This window comes from Pan troglodytes, chromosome 6, assembly GCF_028858775.2.
Source record: "Pan troglodytes isolate AG18354 chromosome 6, NHGRI_mPanTro3-v2.0_pri, whole genome shotgun sequence".
NCBI lineage: Eukaryota > Metazoa > Chordata > Mammalia > Primates > Hominidae > Pan > Pan troglodytes.
In genome coordinates, this window is record NC_072404.2 from 131,622,711 (window position 1) to 131,636,769 (window position 14,059).

Below are 14,059 nucleotides of genomic sequence, written 5' to 3' on the forward strand. Positions count from 1 at the left end.
GCAAGGGATCCCTGGGCCTGGTCCACGACGGCATTTTTCCCTCCTAGGCCTCCAGGCCTGTGATGGGAGGGGCTGCTGTGAAGCTCTCTGACATGCCCTGGAGACATTTTCTCCATTGTCTTGGTGATTAACATCCGGGCACCTTGTTACTTATGCAAATTTCTGCAGCGGGCTTGAATCCCTCCCCAGAAAATAACTTTTTCTTTTGTATCGCATTGTCAGGCTGCAAATTTTTCAAACTTTTATCCTCCGTCACCTCTTGAATGCTTTGCTGCTTAAAAATTTCTTCCACCAGACAACCTAAATCATCTCTCTCAAGTTCAAAGTTTTGCCCCTGCCTACAGATTCTAGGGCAGGGGCAAAATGCCACCAGTCTCTTTGAATAGCCAGAGTGGCCTTTACACCAGTTCCCAACAAGTTCCTCATCTCTATCTGAGACCACCTCAGCCTGGACTTCATTGTCCATATCACTATCAGCATTTTGGTAAAACTCATTCAACAAGTCTCTAGGAAGTTCGAAACTTTCCCACATCTTCCTGTCTTCTGAGCCCTCCAAGTCTCTAGGAATTTCCAAACTTTCTCACATCAACCTGTCTTCTTAGCCCTCCCGACTGTTCTAACCTCTAGCTATTACCCAGTTCCAAAATCGCTTCCACATTTTCAGGTATCCTTATGGCAGCACCACACCCTTTAAAGTACCAGTTTACTGTATTTATTAGTCTATTCTCGTGCTAATAAAGACATACCTGAGACTGAGTAATTTATTTATAAAGGAAAGAGATTTAATTGACTTACAGTTCAGCATGGCTGAGGAGGCCTCAGGAAACTTACAAACATGGTGGAACGCAAAGCAAACATGTTCTTTACATTGTGGCAGCAAGGAGAAGTGCCGAGCAAAAGGGGAAAAAGTCCCTTATAAAACCATCAGCTCTCAAGAGAACTCACTCACTATCATGAGAATAGCATGAGGGTAACAGCCCTCATGATTCAATTACCTCCTACCACATCTCTCCCACGACACATGGGGATTATGGGAACTACGATTCAAAATGAAATTTGGGTGGGGTCACAGCCAAACCATATCACTGAGCCTTCCCTTTACCATCACTATGTCCAAATAAACCACTAAGTTTAGTCAGTTTTTTGTTCAAGGAGACCTCAAATTTCTTCCTTTCTTTTCATCTCCACTGTTGAATACTCTAACCCAAGCCATAGCATATTTTACCTGGACCACAACAATAACCCTCCAAGATGTAAATTCCATTTGTGAAGTAGTGGCAGCATCCTGTTATTTAGAACCATGCCATTGCAAACTGGATGCATAATTAACATGTTAGCTTGTCTCCCTATTGCCAGTTATGTTTCACCCCAATCCATTTACCACATGGCAGATATTGTGATATTTAAAATTACAGATCTGATCATTTTATTCCATTACCAAAAAGCCTTTGCTGCTTCCTGATTGCTCTTACGATGAAACCCAAATTCCTTAATGTGTTCTGTGAGCCCCTGCATGACTTCATGCCTACCTCTCCAGTCTTATCACCCTCCTATTGACTCATCTTCCTACAGTCATACCAACCTCCCCTGGTTATGACACCTAAGGGGACAATTTCTTTGCTAATTCAGGACCACTGCAGGTATTCCTCTTTATACCCAATACTAGAGACTTTTCTTTCCTTTTCTCCTCCCCAGATACATACCCACATACACAATTTACACCTATGTTTCATACATCGTCCAGATCTCAACCTAAATATCATCTTCTTATGGGGTCCCTTCTTCACGAGTTTGAAGTCAAAATTACACCCTCTCAAGGGACCCTATACTTTCTTTCCTATCACAAATGAAATTTTCTCTGTGTGTGTATGTGTGTGTGTGTGTGATTATTTAATGTCTATCTCCCACCAGAGAGTAAGTTCTAGAAATCAGAGACTAGGCCCTTTTTTTTTTTTTTTTTTAGCACTATGTCCTAGTGTCAAGTACATTGCTTGGCACATGGGCACTCGTGTATGTTGCATGAATGAATGAATGTCTGTGTGCCAGACCAGAGTGAAGAAGAGAACATTGTCCTTGAACTATAAGAAACACCATGATGGCAGAGAGCACATGGTAGGTGGCAATAAGTGTTTGAAGAAATAAAATAAGGGAAGGAAAGAGAAAGGAAAAACAAAGGGAAGGAAATGGAGGGCAAAAGAAATTGAGAAAAAAATGAGAAAGGCTGTAAACCTAAATCTAGGATTATAGTCTTTGATGGGAAAAGTTTCCCTGTCTCTCACTAAAAAAACAAACAAACAAGAAACCTTGGATAATGGCTATAAAATGTTAACATGCAATAAAGTACAAAGCCTCTTGCTTAAATAAGGAAACACATATAATTTTTGTGGTTTTATTTAATTCATTTCTTTTTCTTTATTATTTATTTTATTCACTATTGGGTGACAGCATAAGGAATATCAGACGGGGTTACACTCAGACATGTCCCTTTAAGTGTGCACTTTTTAATCAGTCTTTTTTTTTAATGGTACAATTGAAGATGTCTATTATTGGGGCCATCACCACTTCTTTCAGTGAATTCATTGAAAAAGTCTTGGTTGGTTTTGATAAAAATCAAATGAATAATTGCTTCTCGTTATATCAGAAATGCAGATGCACGTTTGGTTGACAAAACACACTGAATTTGTTAAAATACTTACTTAGAAAATTCAGTTGAAACGTTATGGTTCCATCTAAATCACAAAACTTAATTCAGTAATTTCCAAAAATACATTATTAGTGACTGATAATTCTGCTGCTTTCCTCTTTTTTTCAACTTCCATTTTAGGTTCAGAATGTACCTGTGCAGTGCAGGTGTTTTACGTGGGTAAATTGCATGTTACTGAGGCTTGGGTTATAAATGATCCCATCACCCAGGTAGTGACCATAGTACCTGAGAGTTAGCTTTTCAAACGTTTCTCCCTCTCACCCTCCCCACTCTAATATTCCCTAGTGTCTATTAGTTCCATCTTTGTGTCCATGTGTACTCAATATTTAGCTCCCACTTATAAGTGAGAATATGTGGTATTTGGTTTTCTTTTCCTGTATTAATTCACTTAAGATAATGGCTTCCAGCTGCATTCATTTTGCTTCAAAGGACATGATTTCATTCTTTTTTTATGGCGGCATAGTATTCTATGGTTAATATGTTCCACATTTTCTTCATCCAGTCTACCATTGATGGGCGTCTAGGTTGATTCCACCATGTCTTTTCTATTGTGAATACTACTGTGATAAACATACGAGTGCATTGTCCTTTTGGTGGAACAATGCATTTTCCTTTGGGATTGCTGGGTTGAATGGTAGTTCTAAGTTCTTTGAGAAATCTCCAAACTGCTTTCCACAGTGGCTGAACTAATTTACATTCTCACCAACAGTGTATAAGCATTCCCTTTTCTCTGCAACATCTGTTATTTTTTGACTTTTTAGTAATAGCTATTCCGACTGATGGAAGATGGCATCTCATCATCGTTTTGATTTGCATTCCTTAATGATTAGTGATATTGAGCATGTTTTCATATATTTTTTGGCCATATGTATATCTTCTTTTGAGAAATATCTATTCATGTCCTTTGCCCATTTTTTAATGGGGTTGTCTTTTGCTTGTTGAATTGTTCCTTATAGATTCTGAATATTAGACCTTTGTCAGTTGCAGGATTTGCAAATATTTTCTTCCATTCTGTAGGTTGTCTGTTTGTCCTGTTGCCAGTTTCTTTTGCTTTGTAGAAGCTCTTCAGTTTAATTGGGTCCCTCTTTCAATTTTTACAACCTAGCTTTTAAAAGCCTTATCAAGCAAAGTCGTGTTTTGTTTCCTTCTTGCTTAAATTTATGGATACTTATTCTCTCTCCTAAAAAAGGACTTGCCTTTGCATACCATGATATAGAATAGGCCTAAAAGTATTTTATGAACTATAAATGTATCAACATAAATATCAATTAGGTACAATTAATCATTTTCTACTTATTTTCAAAATTATAGAAAAATATGTCGTAACTGCAAGTGTGGCCAAGAAGAGCATGATGTCCTCTTGAGCAATGAAGAGGATCGAAAAGTGGGAAAACTTTTTGAAGACACCAAGTATACCACTCTGATTGCAAAACTAAAGTCAGATGGAATTCCCATGTATAAACGCAATGTTATGATATTGACGAATCCAGTTGCTGCCAAGAAGAATGTCTCCATCAATACAGTTACCTATGAGTGGGCTCCTCCTGTCCAGAATCAAGCATTGGTAAATAATATGGGGACAGAGAGTTTCTTTATTGAAGTTCCTGGAGTATTTATTTGGGGCAGTTTCTTTGATGACCTAATCAACTTCACACGTCCCAGATCTGTTATTCTTCCGGGGTTCTCATTACTTTGACTTCTGATTCCTGTTCTAGTCTTTTGAATGTAAGACTAGATACTTCATAAAATTTTTCCAACTCCCTAGATATGTTTACCTTTTTGAGGGAATGGTCTAACGTTCTTAATAATTAGATGGAAATCAGATGTTTTATATCAATCTAGTAACTCTTCTAGCTTAGTCTTGAGAGGATTTATCTTAAGATGGTAAAGAAGAGAATTTTTGTCATAGTTTAGAACTGAAAAAAATATTCAACATTATCTTTGTGTTTTTTTCATTTCCTTTATTAATACTATATAAGACCAAAAAGATCACAGTTTTATATCAAGCTCCTTCCACTATTATAACAACCAAATGAAACATTTGGAAGTCTTTTAAGGTTAAATCATTAAAGTGAATTTTGCGATATCATTTTTTATGTGATAAAAATGTTCCTGGTCCTACAGACCATTCCAAACATGTCTGCCTAAAAGTTTGTGTTTTCTTTCAATTGTACATTTGTTTATTTAGCTTAAGTAAACAGTAGTAACTCAGATCTTACAAACTGAAAAAATATATAATTTCATGGAGAAAAAGTGTTACTTTTTACCCAACTAAATCTATTTAGTGTACCGTTTTTGAGTTTTAACTTCTTAATATACTGTGAGGGTGAGTTGCTACTATTGGATAGAACCCACTTCTTTCTTAAGTAACTTGCTTCTGATGTGTGTTATAAAACATCACACTGCCTAATGGCCAATCCCAGTTAACATTGGCCTCCTTGTGGTTCAGGCCAGGCAGTACATGCAGATGCTACCCAAGGAAAAGCAGCCAGTAGCAGGCTCAGAGGGGGCACAGTACCGGAAGAAGCAGCTGGCAAAGCAGCTCCCTGCACATGACCAGGACCCTTCAAAGTGCCATGAGTTGTCTCCCAGAGAGGTGAAGGAGATGGAGCAGTTTGTGAAGAAATATAAGAGCGAAGCTCTGGGAGTAGGAGATGTCAAACTTCCCTGTGAGATGGATGCCCAAGGCCCCAAACAAATGAACATTCCTGGAGGGGATAGAAGCACCCCAGCAGCAGTGGGGGCCATGGAGGACAAATCTGCTGAGCACAAAAGAACTCAATATGTAAGTAGAGTGGTCACACTGTTAGCCCGATTTGTATACTTTACAGAATTTTTTTCCCTTACTTTGAACTTTTTTGGGGACTATTCCTCTGAGTTTCCGAAAGGGAATAAGTATGGGGAATAAATAGGATTTAGATTCAGTTTAGACTTCCCACAGAGGGTCATCGTGTTTGAAACTTCTGTCTAAAGCCAAATTTTCTATGTATTTATTATCAAGGATAATTGTGGATAGTGAGTTTTATGTACAGACAGTAGTTGGTATTGGCATGCTGATCAAAGACAGCATTATTGTTCTATAGTCTGTTTCTAAACATAATCTTGGTATTAATTGCTTATCTCTGCTGCCCATAAATAGGAATATATGCTTAGGTTAATTCAGTTTTGCTTGTGAGAACATGCCTAAAATTCAAACTTAAATTTAATTTTTGTGGATATATAGTGAAGCTTTTTTTTTAAGTCTCTTCTAAAGGGAGAAATTGAAGTATTTTGCTAATGACTTGAAGGTAGCAGGCAATTATGACACAGATGAACAGACATAAGAACTAAACCTGCTGTAATATATTCCTCATAGCTCCAGTTAGCACACCAACCAATAAGGCTTAGTCCTGAAAAAAGAGCACTAATAAGCCCTGAGGTGATAGTTTTAGAGAATCTACTTAAAATTGACCTGAAAATTACTATTTTCCTTTTTCCATAAGTGACCTTAATTCAGGAAATAATGCCTGTTACACACAGGGTGAATGAAGTAGATTTGAATAGCCTGGAGAAAGCTGAGATTCCATTTCACAGAATTATTAATACGTTATTATCTACATCGACAAATTTGTAATTTCAGTAGAAATTATGTCTCTTCAAAGTTGTTTCTCTGAATTTCTACTGAAGTCAATGATAAGAAATGGCAGTCTTAGCTGGGCACAGTGGCTCACGCCTGTAATCCCAGCACTTTGGGAGGCCGAGGCGGGTGGATCACGAGGTCAGGAGATTGAGACCATCCTGGCTAACACGGTGAAACCCCGTCTCTACTAAAAATACAAAAAAATTAGCCGGGCGTGGTGGCAGGCGCCTGTAGTCCCAGCTACTCGGGAGGCTGAGACAGGAGAATGGCGTGAACCCAGGAGGCGGAGCTTGCAGTGAGCCAAGATAGCACCACTGGACTCCAGCCTGGGCGACAGAGTGAGACTCAGTCTCAAAAAAAAAAAAAAGAAAGAAAGAAAAGAAATGGCAGTCTTCTAATGACTAGGTTGTTCTGGATGGCTTCCCTTTCAGTCCTGCTATTGCTGCAAACTGAGTATGAAAGAAGGCGACCCAGCCATCTATGCCGAAAGGGCTGGCTATGATAAACTGTGGCACCCAGCTTGTTTTGTCTGCAGCACCTGCCATGAACTCCTGGTTGACATGATTTATTTTTGGAAGAATGAGAAGCTATACTGTGGCAGACATTACTGTGACAGCGAGAAACCCCGATGTGCTGGCTGTGACGAGGTATGTTCTATGGGACCACCTGCATGCTGGTGCCCTCTTAGACCCTCATATGGTCCCTTTACCTAGAAGGCAACAAGACTTGACCAAACAGCAGTTGCTCTGTTTACATCCAAAGAAGTTTTAAAAAATAAACTTCTGATATCATTCATTCTGTCTGTGTTAATTGGGTTGACAAATGAAAGACTAGAAATATAAAAGATTGATTTAGACTAAACTAAGTGATAGCATAAGTTCAAGCTTTAGGTTATCATTTTCAAACTTTAGACCCTGAGAAAGTATGTTGTTACAGATATAAATCTCTTATTATATAAAAATCCGTCTTTATTTTTATCTTCTTCCTAGCTGATATTCAGCAATGAGTATACCCAGGCAGAAAACCAGAATTGGCACCTGAAACACTTCTGCTGCTTTGACTGTGATAGCATTCTAGCTGGGGAGATATACGTGATGGTCAATGACAAGCCCGTGTGCAAGCCCTGCTATGTGAAGAATCACGCTGTGGTGAGAAGTGTTCTAAGGATATGGTTGCCTCAGCCTGCTTTAGGACTTGAGTTTATGCTTTTCTTAAAGCCTCTTACAAATGGGAAACAGAAAGCAGTCCTCCTAAGTAGAAAGCAAATTATTCCTACCACAGGGTGTTAAAATCAAGGCAATTCAAAAACAATGCATGCATTGACTATGAGCCACCTCAAGATTTCTACCTGTGAAGTTTACAATATCAATTATAGGTACTGCTTAATAATAAAATCCTCACTTAAAAAAATTCTTAATGGGAATGAGATTGTTTTATTTTCATGGTTAGCAATCAGATTCCATTTCAATAAAGGTGTCTAGGGGCTATTGATATTCTTTAGCTCTATTTGAATATGATGCTTTCTGTTTGTGTTATTGGACCACCCACTGGAATTTTGTTTTTGCTACCTGGAGATTGTAAGATACCTATTTCTTAAACCCTCATTGAATTGATTTAGCATAACAAAACTTGGCCTGCATATTTAGATTTTTGTGTGGGCCAAACATTCCAATGTGAAAATATATTTTTTCTTGCATTTACTCTGCTTACACAGAGCTGCTGTTGTATAATGGCCAAGTGATGGTAATGTAGATAAAGGGTAAAAAGTTGACCATAGATGGTAAAGTGTATAATCCAGGAGTATCCAAATAGACATTTACTTCTTTATATGCAGCAAAACACATATGTGTTAATGGTCCCCTGAGCTATCAAGTAAAAGGGACTCCTGGCTAAGGAATGAAATTACATATGGTTTATATAGTTATAAGAGTGTGGTACTGTGAAGGTAAGGTAACAAGTTTTTATGTCAATGCCAATTTTCAGCGTTCACCCATTGCCCCAGATACAGTTATTCGTTCTCTATCAACTGTGCCTCACCAATATATTTCACATTCTTATAATTACAACCATTCTACTTTAGACCTTTTTTGTTGTTGTTATTTTGACTATTGCAGTGGTCTCAAATTTCGTTCCTCCACTTTCATTCATCTTGCTCAAAAGCTACCCACCATAATGATGGAAAATTATCTTCCTAAAATGCAAATTATTAAACTTTTAATAGATCTGGCCCCTTCTTGCCTCTCCTGTCCCTTCTACTAGTTATCCAACGCAAATCATACATTTCCACACGTTCACCATCATTTTCTAGTTTACACACTGTTGTCTTTTGCTTACTCCTAATAGTTTTTCTAATACACCGTACTTTTCCCTGTTTTACCTGACTGTACCTACACATTTATTCCTTTAGATTCAGTTTAGGTTTAACTTTTTTTTCGGAACACCTTTCCTGATTCCCTATGCCCAAACTCCACCATTTCCTCCAGACTCTCCATGTTCCCAATGGTGCATGTGTGGGTGGGTGTGTGGGGGTGTGTGTGTGTGTGAATATCATTCATCTGTCTCCTTCACTAGACTGTAAGCAGCTGGAGGGTAGAGCTTGCCTTATATCTTGCTTTCTATATCTTCAGCGTCAGCACTTAGAAAATGTTTGAGTGACTGACTCGTGTTCTTAATATTTCTCGCTTTGGGGTTACCATGGTCATTCCTTTTCCTAGGGAACAAGACGTCAAATCACCATGTAACCTGATACATTATTTAGCTAAAAACTGCTTCAATGAATATTGTTGCAACAGTTTTTCTACAGACTAAAGGTATTATAATGTATACCTTTTTTTGCTGCTGTCTGACCTTTAGTCTCAAGGACTAGAATGTAACTCCATCAGGGCAGGGATTTTTTTATCTGCCTTTTCTATTCTGTTCCCAACACTAGGACAACATAGGTGCTCAATAAAAGTTTATTGAAACAGATGAAACTGCTTTTTTTTCTTTTTTTAGCTGTTACAAGCTTCTCTGTATTACATTGTTTCTAATCAATGGCAGGGTATAACCACAGATATGATTTGTTTAAATAAAAGAATTTTCAAATTATTTAGTTTTATAGCAGAGCATCATTTTGGCCAGGCATGGTGGCTCACGCCTGTAATCCCAGCACTTTGGGAGGCCAAGGTGGGCGAATCATGAGGTCAGGAGTTCGAGACCAGCCTGGCCAACATGATGAAACCCCGTCTCTATTAAAAATACAAAAAAATTAGCTGGGCGTGGTGGCAGGTGCCTGTAATTCCAGCTACTTGGGAGGCTGAGGCAGGAGAATTGCTTGAACCTGGGAGGTGGAGGTTGCAATGAGCCGAGATCCTGCCACTGCACCCCAAGCCCAGGTGATTGATAGTGCGACACTCCGTCTCAAAAAATATATATATATATGTATGTATGTGTGTGTGTGTGTGTGTGTGTGTGTGTGTAGCATCATTTCTTTTATGTTTACTTTCTCAGTGGGATATACCATTGGCCTTTGCCTAATATTAAAATGAGCATACATATCCATTGCCAGAACAGATTCCAGCTAACAGCAAAGAGAGCTACCCACACAGCATGCTACATTATATAAAATTTGGAGAAGGTTGTCTAGTTCAGGGCATTGGTCTGCTTAGATCTTTTCATCTTAAAGAGAGAGAGAAAATACAAATTATTTTTAGACCTGAAATCAAGTGCTCAACTCCAAACAACATTTCTGAGAAAAAAAAAAAAAGTACCTGGAAGGAAAAAACATGGCAGATGCACCTACTTTGTCTCTGTGTAGTCACTAGAACTCCATAGTTACCCCCAGAATTCACATCCGTCAGATTCACAGGACACTCCTGCAGAGAGCTCATTACAACAGGTGTCATTAGCTCTTTTACATCCTGTGTACAAATAAGAAGAGGGATTGAAGGAAATAAGAATTCTTTGAAATATTAAAGGTTTAGGAACATGGGAAGATCAAATGGCAGGCAGGAAGTGGTGAAGCACATCATCTGCCTGAAGGGTTCTGCAGTCCCCAGGCCCTCGGCGCAGCCTGGGCCAATTTTAGATTTTTGAGGAATTAGGGAACAGTAGATTCGACCTGTGATTACATGTCAGATTTTGAATGAATGGTAATCAAATTATTAGTAAAATGAAATTTTATGAAACCCCAAACTTTAATTCTCTATACCATTTATGTGTACTAATTATCTTTTTGCTTAATTTTCTTAATTTCATGTGTAATTGAACATTAGTTATCTCTTTTTTGTAAATTGCAACTGAAAATGTGTGTTTTGGGTAATTTTAAAAAATCACAGGTCTGAGAAAAAGAAGATAGATCATGGTCTGAAAGCAAGGGAATAAAACACACGGTGTATTTTACAAGAACACATTCAAAATACATAAACAAGAAATATTGGAAGACAGTTCTTATCACAAGGAAATCATAAATGTTTAAGGAGAGGGATATCCTAATTACCCTGATTTGATCACTACACTACGTATACATGTATTGAAACATCACATAGTACACCCATAAATATGTACAATTATGTGTTGATCATAAATTTTAAAATGGAAAGATTAATATGAAATGCAGAAAAGACAACATTCTAAATGCATAATAAAGCTATAAAAATATATACAAAAAGCAGTTGCTTGCATGGTGCAGCTGCACGTTAGAAATGTGCTTGTAATTGAAACGTTCATTTTTATAGTATTCAGGAATAGTGTGTTGATCACACAAAGAAAGAATTTTCATTGTATCTCAGGGAAGACTGGGTTGACCTAACTTATAGATTACAGAGCTATAATCTCTGTAATCAGAAGCAATGTAACAAAAATATGCAGGTCTGAAATGGACATATATAACCAGGCCTCACTTCACTGCCTAAACCAATTACCCAGTGAGTAGCAGCCACATTTTGAAGTCTTTTCAAGTAAGGAGGCTCAAGCTGAATGACCTCCACTCACCTGTTCCCACCCCTTATCCCTCAGTAATTCCTGACAATCACATTACGAGACCAAGGGTGCTTAAGATTAGTCACTGTGATACCAGACAGTCTTGCTGACTTCTTCACTTGTTATGAAATATTTAAAACAAAAACTTTAAGACAGCCATATTCATTCAGAACATGTATAAACTATAAGGCATGGACTATCCAGTGTTTCAGAGGTCCGAACTGGTTTTCTGTTTTCTGCTATAACATAGGTTATTTATTCATTTTCCTCATGTGCATGTTTGAATAAGAAGAAAATTTTGTGGTGTAAATGTATGTATGTTTGTGTATGTATATACATGTTTGTATGTCATGTATATATTCATAACATACTGAATGGTACAGGGATTGTAAGTATTAATGTTCTACAATATTAGATTACACATAAATTATGACTGATCTTATGACAGAATAGAAGCCAATTAACTACAAGTTATATTTTTAGTGCAAATTCATTTTTCTCAAACACTGTCAGTATTTTTAATTGAGTCCTTAATTACTTTGAACATGATTTTAATTTACTACTGTCTAGAAATTAGTGGTGTTAATAATCTCATGTGTCATAGGTAAGACAGGTAAAATTACCACTTCAAAGCTTTAATGAACAAGGAAAAATCATCTCATAAACTGTGTAATTACAAATGTGCAATCTAATAAAATACATCAGAACTAAGCACACTGCTTTGGAACTTCCCATCAAGACTTTCTGCCTTGAACGCCATGAAGTTATCTTACATGCATCAAATCACCTGTTTGGCCTTCACTCGTTATTTCTCAGGCTGCTCAGAATATTGACCTCCATTAACAGTTGGCCAAAAAGGTTAGCTAGAAGGCCACCCTCCGTTGTGTATTTCTGAGGTTGTCATTGTGAGTTTTAATTTATCATCTAAAGAAACATATTCAGTTTGTCCTAAGATGAAAATGTTACCATTACAGCTTGATCTCTCACCCTCTTCTCTTGTATTATTTCTTAATAGGTGTGTCAAGGATGCCACAATGCCATCGACCCAGAAGTGCAGCGGGTGACCTATAACAATTTCAGCTGGCATGCATCCACAGAGTGCTTTCTGTGCTCTTGCTGCAGCAAATGCCTCATTGGGCAGAAGTTCATGCCAGTAGAAGGGATGGTTTTCTGTTCAGTGGAATGTAAGAAGAGGATGTCTTAGGAGGGGGGCACCCAGAAGTATCGAGCCAGAGCTATCCAAAGTGGTCTGCATTTCTACTGTAAAATGCAATTTGAAAAAAATAAAACGCAAAAAAAGAAACTGTAAAGGAAACCAAGAGATTTTAATTTTTTTGGCCATTTTTTCTTCATCAATTTTTTTTCGGTCTCAACTTTTAAACTTGGTTTAAGCATTTGATTTGTAAAACAGTAAATAACTGTATCTTTCCATAGCTTTTCAAATGTGAAATCATTTAGTTGGAAGCTTGGATCTCATTAAACTTCATGTCTCTATTCCATTTGTGCCACACACTTAAAAGTTAGTGTACTGAATGGAAAGATGAGCATTTCTAGTTCTACACTTCTTTTTTCCCCCTCATGTGTAAAATGAAAAGGAAACTAAATTTGCCCTAATACCAAGGCGCTACGTTTATTGCCTCGTCTTATTCACTGACCTTTGTAATGATACACAGTGAATTCTTTTTGACAAAGAGAAATGCAGTGTAGTATGCAGAGCTGCTGTTTTAATGCCTATGTATTTACTCTTTCCTGATTTAGGCAGAGGTGGCATTTTCTTTGTTGCATTTCTCTATTTTTTTAATGTACCCTACCTTCAGTATTCTCTTTGTAAGTTGGTGACTTCCATCTGTGGCCTTGAATATTTTATTATCACATGTGGCATAACAGTATCCACACTTTTTAGTTCTTTATTTTTTTTTTATTTTGAGCAATTCTCCTGCTTCAGCCTCCCAAATAGCTGGGATTACAGGTGCATGCCACCACACCCAGCTAATTTTTGTATTTTTAGTAGAGACGGGTTTTCACCATGTTAGCCAGGCTGGTCTCAAACTCCTGACCTCAGATGATCCGCCTGCCTTGGCCTCCCTAAGTGCTGGGATTACAGGTGTGGGAGCCACCATGCCTGACCCACACACTTTTTACTTGTATAGATGATTTTTGGCTTGGACATAAAAGCCAAGCCACCCATTTGCTTTTAATCCAAAGAACATGTATAGTTTTTGTACCCAGAGACTATGATTTATATTGATTGCACTTGCCTGCCATGATTTAGATAAGATTTTTTTTGCATGGTTTTTATTCTTTCCTAATGGAGCCTGTTTTATAATACTTCCAAGCCTGTCCATGGATATATCAAATGTCTTCACTTGTATATTTTCATGGCTAGGTATTTCTAATGTTTATTTTTCCCTGTGTACTTCTACACATAGCTATGCACTATGAAAATTAAATGGAATGAATGATATGTATATTACTCAAAATAAAGTTTCTTTCACTTTAATAATCATTGTATCTTTTTATTCATATCCTTTTTTGAGTGAAAAATGCTTCTGCAACTAAGCATGTGTTACAGCAGGGGGCGATGTCTCCAAGGATAAAAATTACCCAAACGAAAATAAAAGTCTGCCTCTGACAGGACAGCACAGAATCTAGACGTTTCATTATGGAGAAAAGATAAGGTTTATGAAACTTTCAAATCAGGACTTTTAAGTTTGGTCATGCAAGAGTTTTTTTCTTTTTCAAAGAAAGGGAAAGTAATTTTAATTAAAATTTGGGAG

At 37.5% G+C, this 14,059-nt stretch overlaps 1 protein-coding gene across 2 annotated transcripts in view; it reads left to right on the forward strand.

The window, feature by feature from the left end:
• The window catches only part of TES (testin LIM domain protein), a 48,277-nt gene extending 34,495 nt beyond the window's left edge, over positions 1 to 13,782 (forward strand). For both annotated transcript variants that reach the window (NM_001127634.1, XM_009454021.5), the window contains 5 exon segments: positions 4,016 to 4,268; positions 5,154 to 5,489; positions 6,755 to 6,970; positions 7,313 to 7,471; positions 12,298 to 13,782. In NM_001127634.1, the coding sequence (NP_001121106.1) occupies positions 4,016 to 4,268; positions 5,154 to 5,489; positions 6,755 to 6,970; positions 7,313 to 7,471; positions 12,298 to 12,486 (1,153 nt within the window). In that variant the 3' untranslated portion in view covers positions 12,487 to 13,782.
• Positions 13,783 to 14,059: the final 277 nt, after the last annotated feature.